Source organism: Dufourea novaeangliae, unplaced genomic scaffold, assembly GCF_001272555.1.
Source record: "Dufourea novaeangliae isolate 0120121106 unplaced genomic scaffold, ASM127255v1 scaffold28, whole genome shotgun sequence".
NCBI classification, from domain to species: Eukaryota; Metazoa; Arthropoda; class Insecta; order Hymenoptera; family Halictidae; genus Dufourea; species Dufourea novaeangliae.
Genome location: NW_015373917.1, coordinates 1,427,056 through 1,445,887, shown reverse-complemented (window position 1 = coordinate 1,445,887; position 18,832 = coordinate 1,427,056). Strand labels below are relative to the sequence as shown.

Below are 18,832 nucleotides of genomic sequence, written 5' to 3'. Positions count from 1 at the left end.
ATTCATTGAATCACAATTAGAGGCAAAAATGGTTCAAGATACATTCTGGTATGTGAAACAATTGGTTCGATGATAATTCAATCGGTAGATTTAACGAGTATTAATGAAAAGAAAACTCAAGAATGCATCAGAACCGAAGAAAGAAAAAGCGAGTGAATTACGGCGTAAGAACAGTGGAGGTGTTACGCGGAACGAAGGGGTTCGGTTTTACGATCTCGGGACAGCAACCTTGTATTTTGAGTTGCATCGTTCCAGGGAGTCCAGCAGAAAGTGCAGGTTTACGAGCCGGCGATTATTTGGTATCTGTCAATGGTCACAACGTCAGTAAATTACCTCACGATGACGTTGTGCAGTTAATCGGTCGTTCCAAAGGTATTTTAAAATTACAAATAGCTGAAAATTACTATTCTGATTCTTCGGATGAAGAAGGAGTTGCAACAGTGCGCTGTAAGCCTAAGTATACTCATAAGCCACGAACAAGTAACATGGGGGCATTGCAATTACAATGCAGAGTTGCCAAAGTCGTACGAGATCTACAAAGTGGCATTATGTTTGATATGACAGAGAGAACATCAACCGAAGTACAAGACCAAGAAAACTATTGCAGTTTACATTATCATTGGGATATGTCTAGTCCTCTTCCACCACCGCCGCCTCCAGCGTTACACAAAAGAGATTCTGAAAAAATAGTGCATAGAACAGTTGTTGGTTATCTAGGAACTATTGATATTCCAAATCAATTGCATCCGTCTTGTATGATGCAGGTAATACATACATGTAAAAGAAAAAGCTAAAATTACATTCTATTTCATTGAATTTTATTTGTTATTTCAGGTTTTGAGAAAATGTATAAAACGCTTGAAAGCAGAGAAAAGAAATCCTACTACGGTGCTTTTAACTATACATGTGGCAAATATAAAGCTGACCAATTCGGAAAATCGTGTCATAGCAGAATATCCATCATACAGAATAATTTTTTGCAATTCTTTTTCTGAACAAGATAAACAGTATTTCGGTATACTGACCAAATCTGTTAAGGATAAAGAGAATATTGTCTCAAATTCGTGTCATGTTTTTACAATTTATTATAAATTGATAGATCACACTGTACACTCCAATGCGTGTAATATATTTGGATTTACATGTACCAAGACATCCGAACTGAACGTTTGTCAAGAGTTTCCTGACAGTTGTAACAGCCTCATTGGAGCCATTCAAACTTTGTATATATCAGACTCTGCGAATGCAGATGGGAATTCTTACAATGAAATGCGAAGGCAGCAAGATGCTTCTTCTCCGCAGCCGAGTAACATAAGTACTTCTACAGCACATTCCAGTAACAGTGATTCTGGAATTGGTTTTAAAGATGATTGCACCAGCCGTATGAATAAAAGCATTCCACAAAATGTCATTCGAAGAAGGTGCTACCCAACATCGGAATACAAGGTATGTATGCTGATTACAACATTTCCTTTAATTAATAACACAAATTGCAAGTAGAGATATGTAAAGTGGCTCACGAAAGTATTCAAACGCTTACATTTGGGCCTTAAACAAATGAAATGTATATGTTAGACTGAAGTTGTTGAAGTAGTATTAAAATCAGAATAAGAGAGCTAAATGTCAGGAAGATTGCATTGGTAAGATTAGAAGATAACGATACGACCATGTGTATAGTACTTATGGAATATTTATTTGAAATATGCTGTATCTTGAGATCGTTTCGAGTTTTCGAACGCTTAGAGGTAAACGGTGTTTACCCTTAAGTCGGATTAAGAAGTCGGAAGTCCTCGGTAGAAGCAAACGTAGAATCGTAATTGTATTATAAAAAATGGAAAACTGCAAGGATTCCTGCAAATGATGAATGTAAAGGCTGCCCAAAGAGGTTGACTCATCTAGAAGAAAGCATTATTATTCGCGAAGTAAAAAAGAATCCGGGTACATCAGCTCCAGAACTTGCGGAAATGGTCTCATCAATGTGTCTCGAAAAGTTGTTGACCCGGAACTCTATCTACGACTGTTACGACAAAATAATTTTCACGGTAGTGTTGCAAAAATATAACAGAACATTAATAAGCCGAACAAGAGAAAGAGAATAAATTTTGCTAAAGAGTATATCAATAAAGGCAATCTTTGGATGAAAGCAAATTTAACATTTTTAGTTCGGATGGACGTAATTCGTGCACTTCTAAATATAAAATAGTACAAAAATCTTGTATTTCCGGTACAAGTATTTACACATATTAAAAAAAAGTAGGCCAGTTACAACAGTTTCATTTTCAGCACGGTAATACATACATATGTATGTATGTATGTATGTTTGTTTGTATGTATGTATGTATGTATGTATGTATGTATGTATGTATGTATGTATGTATGTATGTATGTAAGTAATATGAGCAAACGAATACCGAAGCATATTACGATAGCAAAAAAAATGAATACTATATATATATATAATACGTCCCACGTCCTAAACGGTATAGGAGCGTTATCCGGAGGTAGGAGGTTAAATAATAATGAAATACATACTAAAGAATTACTAAAAGAAAAAATTATAGAAAGGCGGAATTCTATTAGTGTAAATGGCAAGGAACAAACTAGTACATAGTATGGAACACCGACTTAGAGATGTTATTACAGCCAAAGGTAGCCTAACTAAATATTAATATAAGATAATATATAAAAATTGTAAATATTAATGCTTGTGTTTGAATACTTTTGTGACCTTTCTATAGAGTATATTTAAAATAAATGTTGTATAACTACTCTACATGAATTTTCTGTTGAAAGTCTCAAAGTAAGCATTCGAATATTTTTATGAGTCGTTGTACATGAATGACAAGATTTTCTCATTTATACTTGATGCTCGGTTCTACTCATTCCAAAAAGCTGTACTCGATAATGTAATCGGCGAAATGATAAATCATATTTTTATAGTTTACTATAATGAGTAATAACGTTGGAAATGAATACAATATATTTTCAGAATGCATGTGCACAGCCTACGAAAATGTACGATAATACAGCTGTTGATTTTCGATTAACAGTTCGAGCTGTATCTAATGCATGTTGGAGTGATAGAAATGAATCAGATGCGTGTAAGGGTAATATGAAATCGTCTCGTGAAAGTGTTATTTTCAATGATTTTTGCAACGGAATAAGCGGATGCACGGCATCGATAGAAAATCATGAGGTGCATTCGGACTCACAAAAGGGAACGGAGAGGGGGAATTTGACCACCTGTCCACCATTACCATTACCATTACCAGCTGCTTCTACAACGAAGCAGGGGTTGGTTAGTTCGTCCGTTGGTTCGCTCGCGTCCGTTTGCACCACCGCGATGCTGCACGGTATAGAAGATCGTGTAGAAACATCCGACGATTCTATATTTAGATCGAAAACCTTACAGACATTTACAAAATTGACAGAATCGGAAGAAACGAATAATCGGGACAAATTTAGTCCAAAAGTATTTTCTAATATTTCCAAGTCGTTAGTGCATAGCTTTGAAGATCTTAAAGCAAGCATGGATTATCCTCGACCCCTGTGCCAAACTTATTCGGATAAATCTGACAATTCACGTCCTTGGGGAAGTTTGCAAGAAATTCGAAATGTTGGAAGCTGTATACAGGATACTTGTCTGGTAAGGTCAATGTATACGTATACATATGTATATTTTTTACAATACTGCATGATAAAATGTGATCAATTAGTTTTCGAATTATTATTCGGTATAAAGTACCGTAAGTGTATCCTAATAAAAGTAGATTTAAAAGGAAAAAAGGAATCTACGTGAGTGAATAATTTACAAATTTGCTTACGCGTGTGCATACGCCGATAAATGAACGAGCTCCAGTAAATTATTTTGGAAAGAGAAGAATTTGCTGTATGTATCAGTGATATGATTGTAAAACAAAGAGCAAAAATTTGAGTAAACAAATTAATGAATTGAAGATATTGAAGTTTTGTGCAAAGGAGTAAACTACTGATGAATAAGACAGGACGGGATTACGGACGAATGAACGAACACGAACGAACACGAACGAACATAGAGAGAGAGAGAGAGAGAGAGAGAGAGAGAGAGAGAGAAGGAAATGAGTACGGGCGAGTATATGCTCGTGGCAGTGTGCACATGAGAGTGACATGTTGAGCTCAAAACGAACGTGACGTTGATTATGATGCTTATGATGCTTACGATGGTACTTATTAAAGTAAAGCGATAGTTAAACAAGTTATTTCGGGGTTTCGTTTAATTGTGCAACGTTTTGCTCGGTAGTGAATCGATTGATGATCGATCATATCGGTTGTGTCGGTGTTCATTGCGTTCGACTGATGACCGCTGCTCGAAAAGCACCGTGCGTGGTATCACAATTGTCAACGGTGCACCGATGCAGTTGGGCGGAGCCCTTGTTAGTACGGAATTGGGGCAATGTTCTCAACACGAATAATATAAGAAAAATCATCGCGTCAACGTGAATAAATCGTTTTGATAGAGATAATTGTTACTGTTTTTTTTGATAAATGGGATCGTGGGGCGGCTATACAAAGGAACACGATCTTCGATCACGACATGGGCACCGAGGTGAAATCGGTACGTGGGGCACAAAACCATCAATATTGGATCGAGACTACGAAGCTATTATTTCATGGTCTATCTTTTTTTTGTTGATTTTCATGCATTGAATTGGCAGATGATAAACATAAATTGAACATATTTCATGGTTTTTTAATTATTTATTGTTTTTTTTTATGTATATGTATAAACGGGTTAGGAAGATAAGGTATGAAGGATATATCATTCCTCACGATATATCGTATTACTGTTTGAGTTCCGTGTAATTGACAGTACGTTATTTGAAGCAGCAACGCAAAAGGCTTTACAATCGCGTTGCGAACGGTCATTGTTAAGTTAAAAGATATGTAGCGAGAAATAATAAGGAAATCTTTCAATCGAGTTACTTGACACGGCGTGTGAAAATATTCTCTATTCCCACGCTCTGTTTCTACCTCTCTTTACACATTTCGGCTTGAAAATCTGTTTACGTGCACATACGATTCATCCTGGTTAGTGTATGGTTGGTGAAAAACATAAAGGAAATTTCTCTGATCTGTTTACGAAGATTATGCAACGATTTAAATGTTTCAAATTATAGACATTTAATAGTTCGATGATCTATATAAATTTGCATTATTCAAACTTACAAAGATAATTTGAACGTGTTAAACACTACGTGCGTAGACATTCCCATAAGAATTCGAAAGTGTATCATCGATATAAAACCAGCAACACTTTTCATGGTAATAATTTGAAAATTTGAAATTTCATTAAAATAATTGGATTACTCTCGGAAGTTTAAAGAGCAGGAACAAGTTGATGACTGTTTACCGTTTAGTAATGTTATATGTATCTCAATTTATTTATCTGACGTGCATAGTAAGATTTTCGTCTATGTGATCGCACACGCGTTTGATTGCGTCCCCCCACACCCCCCATGACTCGTTTAATTGTAGTTAACGACATTGATCGGCAAGGTAAATTTTTTTTTAATGTTTCTTCGGTGGCAGCATGGTAGTACGGAATTGTGCGACAAAAACACCACTTACAAAGGTATACGTGCATGGGCTAGTGGCTTCGAGAAATTGCTGGAAGATCCAAAAGGGTTGCAAACGTTTGCGGTAAGGATAACTTATTTTTATTCCATTTGTTTCATTTGTTTCTTAGTATTGTACTTTACATTTGTTATTCTTTTAAAGGAATTTTTAAAGAAGGAGTTTAGTCATGAGAACATCTATTTTTGGGCTGCCTGTGAGAGATATAAAGATACAAAAGATGTTATCACTCGATGCAAGATGGCCGGTCAAATCTATCAACGTCATTTATCAAATACAGCGGCTGAACCTGTAAACGTTGATAGCCATGCTGCTGGTCAAATAACTCTTGAACTTCTAAACGAAGCTCCTGCTGATTTGTTTCTGCAGGTGCAGCATTCCCACTCCGGATTAGCTCATGTTTATTGTTTCTATAGATTTCTTGTTGTATGATAGCATGGAAAAACAGTAATTAGCGATGTTGTTCCTTTCAGGCTCAAAAGCAAGTTTTTAATTTGATGAAATTTGACAGTTATCCGAGGTTTTTAAGATCAGATCTCTACCATCGTTGCATCGAAACGGGATGTTCTGTAGTTGGTACAGAGGATTGCGATTTAAATCTGACCAATTCGCCTAGTGTAAAATTAAAAAAGAGCCATTCTGATGCCGAAGATCGATGTAGGAAGTCTATACTTCCATGGAATAGGAAGAATAGGTAACCCGCGTATAAGAACACGTAGGGAGGTTATGCGCAAGATATTTACAGATCTAAATGTTTAGTAACGTTTCTTTGTTTTAGATCTAAGTCAAAAGATCGCGGGGAGACCGAATACAATAAAACTCCGAGCAGAAGCGAAACCATTTATAAGAGTTTTACAACTATGAAGAGAGAATCGGAAGGTAATAACAACGACGACAGTATTTCTATATCTAGTAGCAGGTCTTCATTAGCTTCCTGGGATTTGGCCTTGAGACAATCGTTTCACAAACACGTGAGTACCCTCGTACTTTGCGCTAAGTTAATTGTTAATTAAATGCAAACAGAGAGTGATGTCACTTGATAAAAGGATTACGTTAAGAAGCATCATACATATGTATGTATGTATGTTATTACGTGCTGCGAACTTATAGTGACGTATATACATATATGGTACTTTAACTTACAATTCGTTGGAAAGACAGTTTGTAAGCGCAGAAGTGTTTGTTAAATATTAGCGAGAATAGTTGAAGCACGGATAGATGATAATCATAACGATACACTTAGAAGAAAACGATAAATAAATACAACAGATGACACACAATGTGTAATGCGTTATTAAATTCATATTTTATTTCGAATCTACAAAACTGTTGTATGTATGACTTGTAGTCTTTATCGTCCTACGAAGGACAGTCGAACGAATCGAAAGAAGTTCGTACCAAATGTGCCGGGTTGTGTCGGGTTATATTACCCGACGGATCGACTACGGTTGTGCCAACTAGCCAAACGGAGAGTATTAGAGATGTGGTTACACGCCTCCTAGATAAAAGAGCTCTTCGATACTCTAACTATGACGTTCTAATCCTAGCTACGGAAGAGGTTTGTGTTCTCTCGTATTTATTTAACGCCGTATCTACCGAAAATACTATTGAAAACTAACAAAATCAATGTTCTATTAACACGGGTCTGCGCTATTACCGGGGCGTGCTTGCTATCTTCCATCACTTTCCTTCTTCCAGACATATTTCTACTGCCTTATGAGATTTCTCGTTAAACGTACACTTACTTGACGTCTAAGTGTAATAATACTTTGGTAAGGATAACAAGGAAATGGTTAAATGTCGCGGCGAGAGTTACATCATTCAATCATTTATATTATACCTACGTAAAAATTGTCACATATGCATGCCTTCTTTACCACTGCTTTCGTAGTTGTGCACGTTAATATATAATATTAAGCACAGACGGACGGAATGCGGAATTATTCGTTAGGTGTTTTATACGCTACAAGAATGATAATTGCAAAACGTTTTCCCATTTTGTGTTTTTCTTTTTAGACAATAGAGGCGAAATATCCATCGTCCGTACTGGCTGGTCAAGAAGTGGAAGTCGTTCCGACGAAAATATTGAAGGTAGATTTACCTTCGCGACGTGTAATAACTGTGGTTGCGCATAAAGGTAGAACACTTAAAGAAGTGTTGAAACCACTTTTAAATAAGTACGGTTTTAATGTAAATACAATCCAGGTATGGAGTGAAAATCACTGTGTTTGTATGGATTTGCCAGCTATTGATTCTCCAGCCAGATTGACGTTAACGAACGTAAAAGATGAAGGTAATACTAATGTACTTGGTGAATGTGCAGTTAGTTTAACGGCACGCCGTTAGAAGCGTGTAGTATCTCTGTTGCGTTGAAGTGATCGGTTATGAACACATTTATTCTCATACAGATCCTCAGAAAGAGTTGCACACGGTTAAATACACGCACGACGTACCACTTACTCAACCTACGTTGGACGAGATCACTAACAGGGTTTTCGAAGAACTTTTGGTCGGCAAAGGTGCAAGCAAATATCAGTATAACGAAGGCTCGTGTAAGGTAGTAAAAATAATTGCGGAAATGTTCGGTGCTTGGGATTAGATTCCTTTTATTAATCAAGTAGTTTGTTTTGTTTGTATGTAGTCGGATGATCAACGCTCCGAAGGTTCCTCTATTTTACCCAGCAAATTTTTTCTCCGAGATTCTACGATGCATGGAAAGAAAAAGGTATAAAACACACACACGCACACACACACACGCGCGCGCGCGCACGCACACCCACACCCACATACATACATACATATACATACATAGGACACGTTACTACATTATGTTTTTTATATTCGCATGTCGCTTTTCTCATGCGGATAAATCAATTATATCGGTTCTGCTGAAGGGAAAGTCCAAGTGTAGTTTGAACGATAAAGGGAATGTGAACGATTATATGTCTGAAGAAACGGTCAAGCCTCATCCTCCTTTAATAGCGAAGTGGCGGAACGGGGTTAAATTACAATTACCAGGAAAATTTGACGGTGAAGGTGAAGAATAAGTCTGTTAAGTCGAGGACTTTGTTTATAATCACTCTGCTAATGATAGCTGTAATTAATATTGTAAATATACGATGATAGCATGACAATTGATTGACATACGGTACCGCATTTGTCGTTTGCAGATCTGTACGAAGGTTTGAAACGAGCTCAACGGTCCAGACTGGAGGATCAGAGAGGAACGGAGATCAATTTTGAGTTGCCAGATTTTTTAAAGGTAAACGAACAAAATCATATTCTTTGAGAAAGTACCAATACGTATCTTTCCAAGGATACGTCATTTCATGACGCGTACAGATATCTAATTGCGTTTTTAAACATACACATTATTCTTGAAACTTGGACTACACTGCATTTCGACCCTTAAAGCTATGAAATTACTGATCAGAACAAGGAGAACGGTAAGCCAACGGATCGCAACAAGTTTCGAAGACATAGGATAATATCCGTCAGTTCCGAAGCGAACGCCAAGTTTTATGGGTCAATTGAGGAACGGAAAAATTACGACGGACAGGATCAAGACGTTATGGGTCCGTCGAAAAACGGAAATACTAACGAAAAGATTGCTGTAGCTATCACTGGAAAAGAAGCTCTGAGTAAATCTAGGGAGAATTCGATTACTTTAGACGCGTCCTTGATCGATGGAGATCATCGGACCGTTGTAAAGAATGGATCTGCCTCTGAAACAACGGTCGTGGATACCATCAACATGCGAGCAATATCGGTCGTAAAATCATCGAAACCTCCTCCGCTTCCACCAAAACCGAAGAATCTTATTACAAATGTTACGAAAACCGGGTACATCGTATCCACGAAGTCTTTACCAAAATCTACTCGAACCGTTCCACTTAGCCCAACCGAATTGGGTCGTAAAAATATGTTTTAACGCATTGGAAAGAATATGTTTTTTTACTCACCAGGTTTGCACACTTCTTACAAACTGTAGCACTTACTTTGTGCATATCTATTTTTATACAGTCTATTGTGTACATTCGTACGTATATGTGTGTACCAAGGTACATAGAGCGAAAAGTATTTAAGAGGGAATACATATGCAAAGGTCCAGTGCATGCTGCCACCACGACATTGTACTACTATTATACGTGAGTCCGACTGATATCAATCTAGATCTAGAATCTAGAGCCTGAAATTTAAAAAGTGCCTCGATACGAACTCATGTTCGATATATGTAGTCGCTTAGTTTATAAATATTTATGACCCTTTTATGATACAGCTGTTACTCTCCTGGTTATACAGGACATATATTTTATTGTAATTTATAATCGATGAACGTTGTTACGTGTAAATTGAAATAAACATTTTGAAATCTTACGCGAAACAAATAAATTATATAAATTTTGTTTTTCAAGTACGTTCCTTTGTTTTTCTTGCCTATTATTATTATTATTATTATTATCATCATCATCATCATCATCATCATCATCATCATCATCATCTGCTCATTCTGTACATTCTGGTATATCTACGCAGCGTGATAAATAACAATCGTTTGTTTATTATCAATCTGCTGTTACCGACCATGGCATGCCAAAGTTCCTTCATTCTTTTTATTCTTGACAGTTTGTCTTCTTGATGCATACGTAGGTGGCGTTGTATGAACACACTAGTGAAATATTTTACGCGGGCTATCGTGATCGTTTAGCATGACAAGAGTTAATTGAGCTTCCTGTGTTCATAAAAGTTAACGAAGTTTAATTTCTGACAGTTCTTTTTGGCATGTTGATCAGATACATTGAAACGGAACTACCAACAGTATTATCTATAGAAAGTACGTCCTTTAAAGACTGAACCGATAGTGTACTGCGGAAAAGTTGACTAATATCTTCGACACAAAGTAAGTACATACATTGAATAATTTACGATATCGTACCTTAATGGACAATGTTTTATTTAGTTTATCTAATTACGTAGATCGCGTTATTTATTGCGTATTAATATTAAAGTACTTATAAAATTCCTTGTATCGTGTATATTATAAACGTTCTGTTTTTATACACGTGCGAATGCGAGTCATTCCGTATAATAGATGACAATGTGTGTGGCTAAATGGTATCACGTATATGGACGGGATTTCTCTACATATGTATATATGTATGTATGTCATGCTCTGCTGTATCTACGATGTAAGTATGTATGTACATCATACATACGTAGTTGAAAATTATTTAGCGAAAGACTTATTTATTTGAATTATCGTTTGATCCGAATGTAAATTATAAGAGAAATTATGAAAATTGGTGTATTGATTTTGAGATCGTTTGAAAATATGGTATACATATAGCAGTAGGTCGAACGTTTCGTTCCGTCCTCTAAAGTGACAATATCGACGAATTCACAAGGAGGTACAGGATTTTGCGTTCTGTAAACTGTACTAAATATATACATAGGTAACTTTTTTCGATGTTGCGTCGATAGTAAAATACCATTTGTCCTTACCTTCGAGGTTATAACGATCGCGGATGTAGTGGGGGGGGGGGGGGCGGTATACGTGTATATATGTATATCAAGCAATCCGAAGAATAAATTATTAAAACATTACGTGGATTCGTTAAGCGATCGAATTGATTGTACGCACGCACGAGTACACAAAAATAGTGTACCTATGTATATAAAAAATTACCTACTTTTGCAACGGAAAATGTTGACTATTTAATAATAGATTTGGCTTATTTAGTACTAGCGTAACCGTCTCCACTGTTCTTTTTATTTATTTTAGCATTTTATACACTTTCGGTATCTGTGATTCACTTACTTCCCTGACCGAATAGTGTGACGTAAACCGAAAGTTTAATGTTTTTCGCCAATCTTTCGATCCCCTTGCGCTAAATCGTGCCTTAATTTTATTATATTTATCGGTTATCGAGAGAAGCGCGTCGAAAGTATTTCGTCAGTTTAATTAATCAACAAAAATTAAGACTTTTTTTGTAAAAATTCATCTTTTATGAACATGTCTAATCAAGACGCAGGTGCTTTCGTGTAAGCAAGTACGAGAGGGGGGGGGGGAGAGGTAGCAGTTGAAAAATCATAGAAATATTGTGTCTGTATTCACCACCAGGTTAGAATGTTATCGTGTATTGCGGAAATGATAGAAAGTTCGCCGAGTAAGTCCGAAGAAGGAGCATCCACGGTGTACGAGTCGCCAATCACTGGGATTGTTCGTGGATTGATGAAGTCTACGCTCTCGCCGCGGAATCATTTGAATTGTGATGGTACCGAAACCGAAGAAAACCGTCTAAGTAAGTGGAACTTGATTTTCAAATTGTGACAATGAACCAAACTGGGTAATCCTGCGACACATGCAGAATGAACTCCGATGCACAGGTTCAACCATTCTTTACGATAATCGGTAGTAGATAGGTTGCTAGAATTCTCGTTTTGTATACAGTAAAGGTTGAAAATGAAACGAAATAACACTGCGAGTCCGGTTCATCAGCTGCATACGAAAAGCATTGGAAAAATGATTGCGTATGTGTGTGTGGATGTATGTTCGGTAAAGCGAAGTGAAACGGACGAGGAAAAGAAAGGCTGAAGAAAGAAGGAGGTAACGAAGTGACGGTGAAGGGTTTCACGACACGGGGTCTTTGGGATGTTTAGGGTCCCGGGGGTCTCCAGGGTCTCGGGGGTTCTGACGTATTAGCATTTCTCGTAAGGCCGGTAAGGCAGGTCTCGCAACCTGATCTCTAAAGACGATGTTCTCCGTTCGCTAACCTTTAACGGTTATAGACCGAATTACTAATCGATTTTTTTTCAACGCGAATAATTTCCGTCGAAATAGTAGGAACGTCGTTTACTGGCGAAAAACGATCGAACGATGAATCATTTCGTAATACCAATTTTGTTGGCGCAAAAGTAAGAAAAAAATGCGTTAACACAGTACAGCAAACACATCCTATTCTTGATTCCCCTCTGTGGTAATTTACTTGATATCCGTTAGTTGAAAAATTCGTTGAGCGCGTGCCGGCTGCACGACTACTCACCACCCCTAGCTGTTCTACAGGCCGGGCACACAAAATCGGGGGAGAGACTGACTGAGAATGGGAATGCACGAATAAGCGCTATCCATACTTTGAACCGTGTGTCGCAGACATTTGTATAGGTTTGACGTTTGCGAAACATTGTACATATGTATGTACTTGTTTCCATTGCGTTAGGTGTAATTCGAACGATCTGGTTCTTTATAGTTTCCAGCATACACCTATCTTTGCAATGTTCACAGTTGTTCCTTTTTCGTCCGTTCTTCCTTCCTATTTTTCTTGTTTTTCTTTCTTGGTTCTTTTCTGCTGTTGTCTTGTTTGTCTACAAATATCGTTTCAAAAAATAAGGACGAGACGGTTGCGTGGTTACGTTAAGAGTAGATACACGTCGAGACGTTTATCGCGACTTACGATTAGAGAAAGCATCGTGCCGTTGCATTTAGTTAGCAGCTGTGCGACTTGTTCAACGGTGACCTTTGTTTAATCGGCTTTCGTTCTTTATCGTTTACTACGCACCGATGCACGCATGGTCATGCGTTGGTATATGTATGTATACTGTACGCGGTGCATTCCGGTACCTTACGCGGTACACATATTTATTTCGCACGCGTCGAATGCCTGCCGTTTAAATGCTCTCTAAGAGCAAAATCATTGAAACTCCGGACACCCAATAAATGAGCAGGTTTTATTATGGATAATAAGATTTTTTCTTTTATTAACGACACATCGTATTTAAAAGTGCGGGAACTCGAGTAAGAACGTGTTGCCAGTTGGATTAGTATGCGCCGTTAATTTCATCGAATTCTCAAGGGTCTGTAAAACATAAAGGTCATATACATACATACATATGTATATCTGTGGGTCCCGCGTCGAGGGGTGTACGGTGTTTCGGCGATTCCAGGGACAGGAAAAAAAACGTAGGTACATTAATGCGTAGGTACTAGTTATGTAGACTGTGAGTAATGACGTACACACAGGAAAAGAAAACCGTTCAGTACCTCGGTGACTGTGAACCAGTAAAGTTAGTGGTAAACACGATAGATCGGATCATGTTTAAACGATTACAGTGGCGGTATTATTTCTCGTTCGGTGACATCGAGGAGTCGTAAGAGAGAGAAAATGTAAAACGAAAGGACAGTCTATTTATTTTGATACATACGACGTACGGAGAGGCAGAGTGATATTGTTCGTCGGTGGTGTTCGGTCACGGTGGGGTAGGTTGCACCTGTGCATTAAACCAGTGATTATCATGGTTCTTTCGCTTCACAGTTCCGTAATGCTGCTCCTAAATTTCTGTCTGTACCAAGTTGCTTGTAAACGAGTCGTCTAGTTGCTCGTCATCACTTGTGATAACGAACTGGAATGGAAGTAGTGAGGTAAGTCGCTTCGAACAGAAAATTGATGATGCATAAACGATTACGTGTATAGATCATCTGTTTTTTAGTGCTCGTTGGGGAATATCGATCGTCTATGGCACACTATGGAGTCTATGGGGTTGGCAAAGGCGACAGACACGCGTGCCCAGTTCGAGTTGGCTCGGACTCGGCGTTATTCGATCGATACTCGCACCCTTCCGTTACAATTTTGTTCGTTTTCGCGTTAGAAATCTCGATCAGAACGGTGCCAGATAGGATAGGAGGAATATTGTTGACTTTCACAAAAATAAAAAAATGGTGTGTAGACATAACCGTGGAACAGCAAGGATGGGAAATGTCGTATTGGTAATCAAGTACACACACCCGTGTCCCCGTGTTCAGACGACGTCTGCGACAGCGACAGCGGCCGCGCCTTCTTACTTCTTCTTTCTTACTCTATGAAAGCCGATTTCTATCGAGAAAGAAGCGGAAAGCGGAAAGCGAAAAGCGGGAAACGGGAAGTGGTTCAGATGCCTGAACAAGATAGCTGCGGTTACGAACGAGAGTAATTAGACGAGCGAGTACTCGCGCGTGAACGCACGGAAACGATGGGGCGCTAACGTCGCGCTGGTGTCTCCGGTGCTTCTGGTATTCTAAGGGGTCGCGCTACCCCCGGAGGGGAAGGTGAGGGCTCAGGGGGCAGACATATGAGCACACATGGAACGACAGTCGCCACCTGGCACGGCGAGTATACGAACCTACATATGTATATACGTACACAACATTTAGGGTACCCCTGGAAACGTACTGTGACCCCAACCCTCTTGGCTCGTGCCATTATACATTGTCGTAGGATTTTCGATTTTCGCGTTTCAAGCCGAAAGAACGCGTTTCTATGTGGATCTCGTATCGAACGGTTTGCTTAGTCGAACGAAGCAACAACTGTCAGCTCATAACGGAATACAACTCGAGTGTTATTTAAATTACTGCGAGTGAGTCTAATGAGAATCCGGTATAAATGTTTCGTTTCTTCGTTCGAGTTATCATAGCGTAGAGTACATGGACCTTGTGACGACTCTACGTATTCTATTCAATCGAACAGATTTCGCGACACGTCTTCGTCAACGTGCATGTACCTATATGTATGTATCACAGATCATAGCATAGTATATTATCGACGTTGGCGTGTCTAGCCGGTCTAGCGACCTTAATGCACGGTAACAACGATAACTGAGCATTCGCCGTCTTGCACCGGATTCTAATTTCATTCGTATCTGGTTTATCCACGATCGTCTAAACGGGTCCGTTAGTTGTTCCTATTTGTATTTACGGGACAGATTTATACGTCGAAAATAGATTTCAGAGGGCGGTTATTACCAAGTTAATACTCGCACACAAACCGTCGTACCTAACCCAGACCCTCCCTCGACATCCATGCTTCTCCCCTGCTAGTAGGTATATATTTAACCACTGCGTTTTTTATTCGAATCGTCTCGGCATGGCATGGCTCGCCAACGCTAAGCCAACGTCACACCACCGCCACGATCCACGATAACGCCCGTTTCAACGTCGCGTAATTGTCTTTCCGATTCCGGAGAATTCAATTCCATTCCTTTCTTATTATTCCGAAACAGTACGTTCTTTTTTTGACCGATCTCAAGACACGTAAATTTGGTCCCCTAATGCGAGTGAAAGATATGTAGGTACATGGATGAACCGTAAATAAAAAGCCTGAACGCCAAAACCTAAACGAAGGAGGTACATGTATATGCAGTGAGAAATATTGTGATAGAGAAAACGTTGTTGCCTACTTGTCATTCGATTCACAAACGATTCGATGTCGTCTTGTTTTGTTTTTGTTTTTTTTCTCTTTTTTTTTTACGAATGGCCGATCAAAAAAAGCTAACTCGCGTTCAAAAATTTTTTGATCCGTATGTACAAGATCGAAGATACACTAGTAAGAAATACGCAGATCGAACAGCGTAACGTTCGTCACAGAGGCTGCATCAACTTCCTGCGGAAACATTTTACGATGAACGCGACTACGAGGAAAGGCGTTCCGGTTCTGTACCGACCCTCCGTAACTACGTTCGTGTTTTCTCTTAACCTTTCTTTCGAAGCCTCTACATATTGCGTGTAATTTTCGTAATTTTCGTAATTTTCGAAATTTGTCTAATCTCGTTATACATTTACATTTCAGTTTAAATGTGTTCGCCTTATAATACATATACATACGTACGCACGAGTACATTTACGATAACAGATATTTTGCAAGTTGTTTGAAAATATTTGCAAAATCGAATTAGATCTTTTGGTTTTAAAGCCAAGGCCTTGCGAATGGTTCAGGATTGAAAGTAGTTGAGCAACTATGGATGGTAGTCTCGCACATGGGATGCACGTGTACCTACATATGTAGGTACATACATACATACATACCTACGCATACCTACACGTATAACTCGGAATCTGCGTGAAACTTCCATGTGTCGACTTTCTAGCACCGGTATGCTTTCGTTTTTCATGGAATTCGCCAACGAATTTGCATCTTTCTATAATATGCATATTGATGTAGGTCATAGGTATTGGAACTATTGGTACAGAAATACATGTACAGAGACCGGGAATCTTTTATTCGGTATGGATTTAGATTTTTCCAAGTTTAGATGTAACTTTTACCATGACTCAATCATTTTTTACGATTCGTGTCATTCTCTCGTATATTCACGTAAAAATTCTTTACATTTGTTACACTCTGGGTAAAAGTAGCCTTAAAGTGGTCGGCCGTAGATCGACTTGTACATATCTACATATATGTAGACATACATTGTATATGTACGTATGTATACGTAGGTATTATGAAAAGAAACACTTGACGCATTGCATTTAATTCATGTATCGTTTTATATTGAATTTCAGATTCCGTTACTGCGTGCAATCGGCCTGAACGCGGCGTCTTAGGATCGAGGAGTACGAACGAAGGGTAAGCGATTACATCATTTCTGTTTAATATAATTTATTTCGTCTTTATTCGTACAGCGGGAAATCAACGAACAATTGTCTTTTCTGGTTATGTTTGTAGAACGTACTTGGCACGTTCGAACCAATTGTCCGTTTTACATATGCGTGACTTGTGCCCGCGTTTTCCGACTCTAGTCTTTCTTGCTCTCATCTATCTCAGTTTCCCAACTATTGCAACAGCGGTAGAGTTGACTCGGTTAAAGTTGAAAGTTGGGACACGCTAATGAAAAAAAAGGACGGGCCAGGCACAATGAGTATGTGATGTTAGGAAAAGCTGTATTAAACGGTCCAGTAGCGCATCGTTCGTTTCTTGGGAACATCGCTTATCGTTGATTCACGAGTACCGCGATTCCATCTTTGACAAGTTAAAATCAAACGTCGAGATAAAGGAGAAAGAACTGGAAAACCAAATCAACGCGAACAATCCCTGTTTCTCTTGTTGTTTTCTCCCTTCTTCCTTCTTATTTTTCTCGTACGGTTGTTCTCGTAACGGTCGATATGCGCGTACTCGCATCTCTGTCTATTATTTTCTTCGTCGTTCCTTTTACACGACCGTTAAAAAATGGAGCAAAACGATTTGGGCAACCGAGTTCGCCGCATCCTTGCGCGCCGAGAAGAACGCCCACTTTGTTCCCGCATGGAGACAGCATCACGCGCTCGCATAATATACGTGCTCTGCTGTTGCATTTACAATCGTTCAGTATACGTTACGATCACGCACCAACGAATTTTAAACGATCTTGATCGCCGCCGCCGCCACGTTCATTCGGCTCTTCTAGTTTGTTATCAGTCACGTGGAACACCCTCGTTTCTTGTAGCGTTTGACCAGCCGCAATTGAAATGTTTCAATTGAAACTGTTGCGTCATGCGAATACGATAACCTAATAATAATGAGGAAACCCTGCAAGCGTTACCGTGATTATCTCCAAGTAAGCGCGGTTAGGCGCGACAAGCAATTTGGTTTTTCAGGAAGGATGGCAGAAAAAATCAACACAGTTTGTAAGAATACTCGAACGCCATAAGAGACGTATAGACTATAGACGATACGGGACGAGGATCTATGCGGTGGTCTCTCTCGTGAATGCAAATGCTTTGCGTTCCTTCTAAGAAAACCAAGACGAGACAAACGGTTCAAAGAGGGGGAAAGCGAGGGAGAAAAAGGAGGTAAAACAGAGAGAAGTGAAGAGAAAGGGAAGCGGAGGGAAGAGAATGAGCGAGAGAGAGAGAGAGAGAGAGAGAGAGAGAGAGAGCGCAACAGAAAGGCAAAATGGAAGGGGGTGGACGTTAAGGAACCGAAGGCTTCCATTGGAGGAGATTTCCCGCCAATATACCCCACGCTAAGATAACCGGTTTGCCGATGGAGCGACCGGCTTCTCACAAAATGTTTCTCAGCTGATCGTCTGAACGTTCCCGCGTTTTTTCTTGTTTCTTCCGTTCTCTTGCCATCTTACTCGTTCTCATCGAAGCGTTGTTTTCCTTAACGATTACGATTTATCGAGATACGTTCTTTCTGTTCATTTCGTTTACGGTTCGGTATTATCGTCCATACGGAATTGTTGATAAGTGGGAATGTAAGAAAACCAAGACGGAGTAGTACGTAAGTAGTTTGATAGAGACGCCCTGTAACGTATCTGATCTCGATTCGACTGCTATGCAGTTGAATTTATAGGTTGATGTTGGAAGATTTTCGCTAGTCTGTCTAAGAAAAGATATCTCTTACCTGAGATCTTAACAGGAAGACACAAAGGAAAGGACCTGCACATTGTTGTTTTCGTATCTGTCTTGTTCTATTTCTTCGAATGGTCT

The 18,832-nt window shown here is 39.0% G+C and overlaps 2 protein-coding genes across 2 annotated transcripts in view; both read left to right on the top strand.

The window, feature by feature from the left end:
- The first annotated feature begins 19 nt into the window (after window positions 1-19).
- LOC107194357 (regulator of G-protein signaling loco) lies at window positions 20-9,909 on the top strand. The gene is made up of 14 exons (XM_015583973.1): window positions 20-764; window positions 835-1,446; window positions 2,990-3,646; window positions 5,569-5,679; window positions 5,758-5,982; window positions 6,087-6,307; window positions 6,392-6,584; window positions 6,962-7,171; window positions 7,630-7,906; window positions 8,022-8,170; window positions 8,255-8,338; window positions 8,508-8,649; window positions 8,784-8,875; window positions 9,047-9,909. Exons 1-14 carry the CDS (start codon window positions 123-125, stop codon window positions 9,542-9,544), a joined length of 4,113 nt encoding a protein of 1,370 aa, XP_015439459.1. The 5' UTR covers window positions 20-122; the 3' UTR covers window positions 9,545-9,909.
- A 404-nt stretch (window positions 9,910-10,313) lies between these two features.
- Window positions 10,314-18,832, top strand: part of LOC107194268 (M-phase inducer phosphatase 1-like) — a 21,921-nt gene continuing 13,402 nt past the window's right edge. The window contains exons 1-3 of the mRNA XM_015583862.1: window positions 10,314-10,513; window positions 11,735-11,915; window positions 16,925-16,988. Of these exons, the coding sequence (XP_015439348.1) occupies window positions 11,741-11,915; window positions 16,925-16,988 (239 nt within the window). The 5' untranslated portion in view covers window positions 10,314-10,513; window positions 11,735-11,740. The remainder of the gene's footprint in view (window positions 10,514-11,734; window positions 11,916-16,924; window positions 16,989-18,832) is intronic.

Bases quoted from the DNA above. Each gene is read 5' to 3' on its own strand.
- LOC107194357 (XM_015583973.1), top strand. From the start codon at position 123: ATGCATCAGAACCGAAGAAAGAAAAAGCGAGTGAATTACGGCGTAAGA. The intron at 7,172-7,629 runs GTTTGTGTTCTC...TTTTCTTTTTAG, and splicing joins TAATCCTAGCTACGGAAGAG to ACAATAGAGGCGAAATATCC. The intron at 8,339-8,507 runs GTATAAAACACA...GTTCTGCTGAAG, and splicing joins CGATGCATGGAAAGAAAAAG to GGAAAGTCCAAGTGTAGTTT.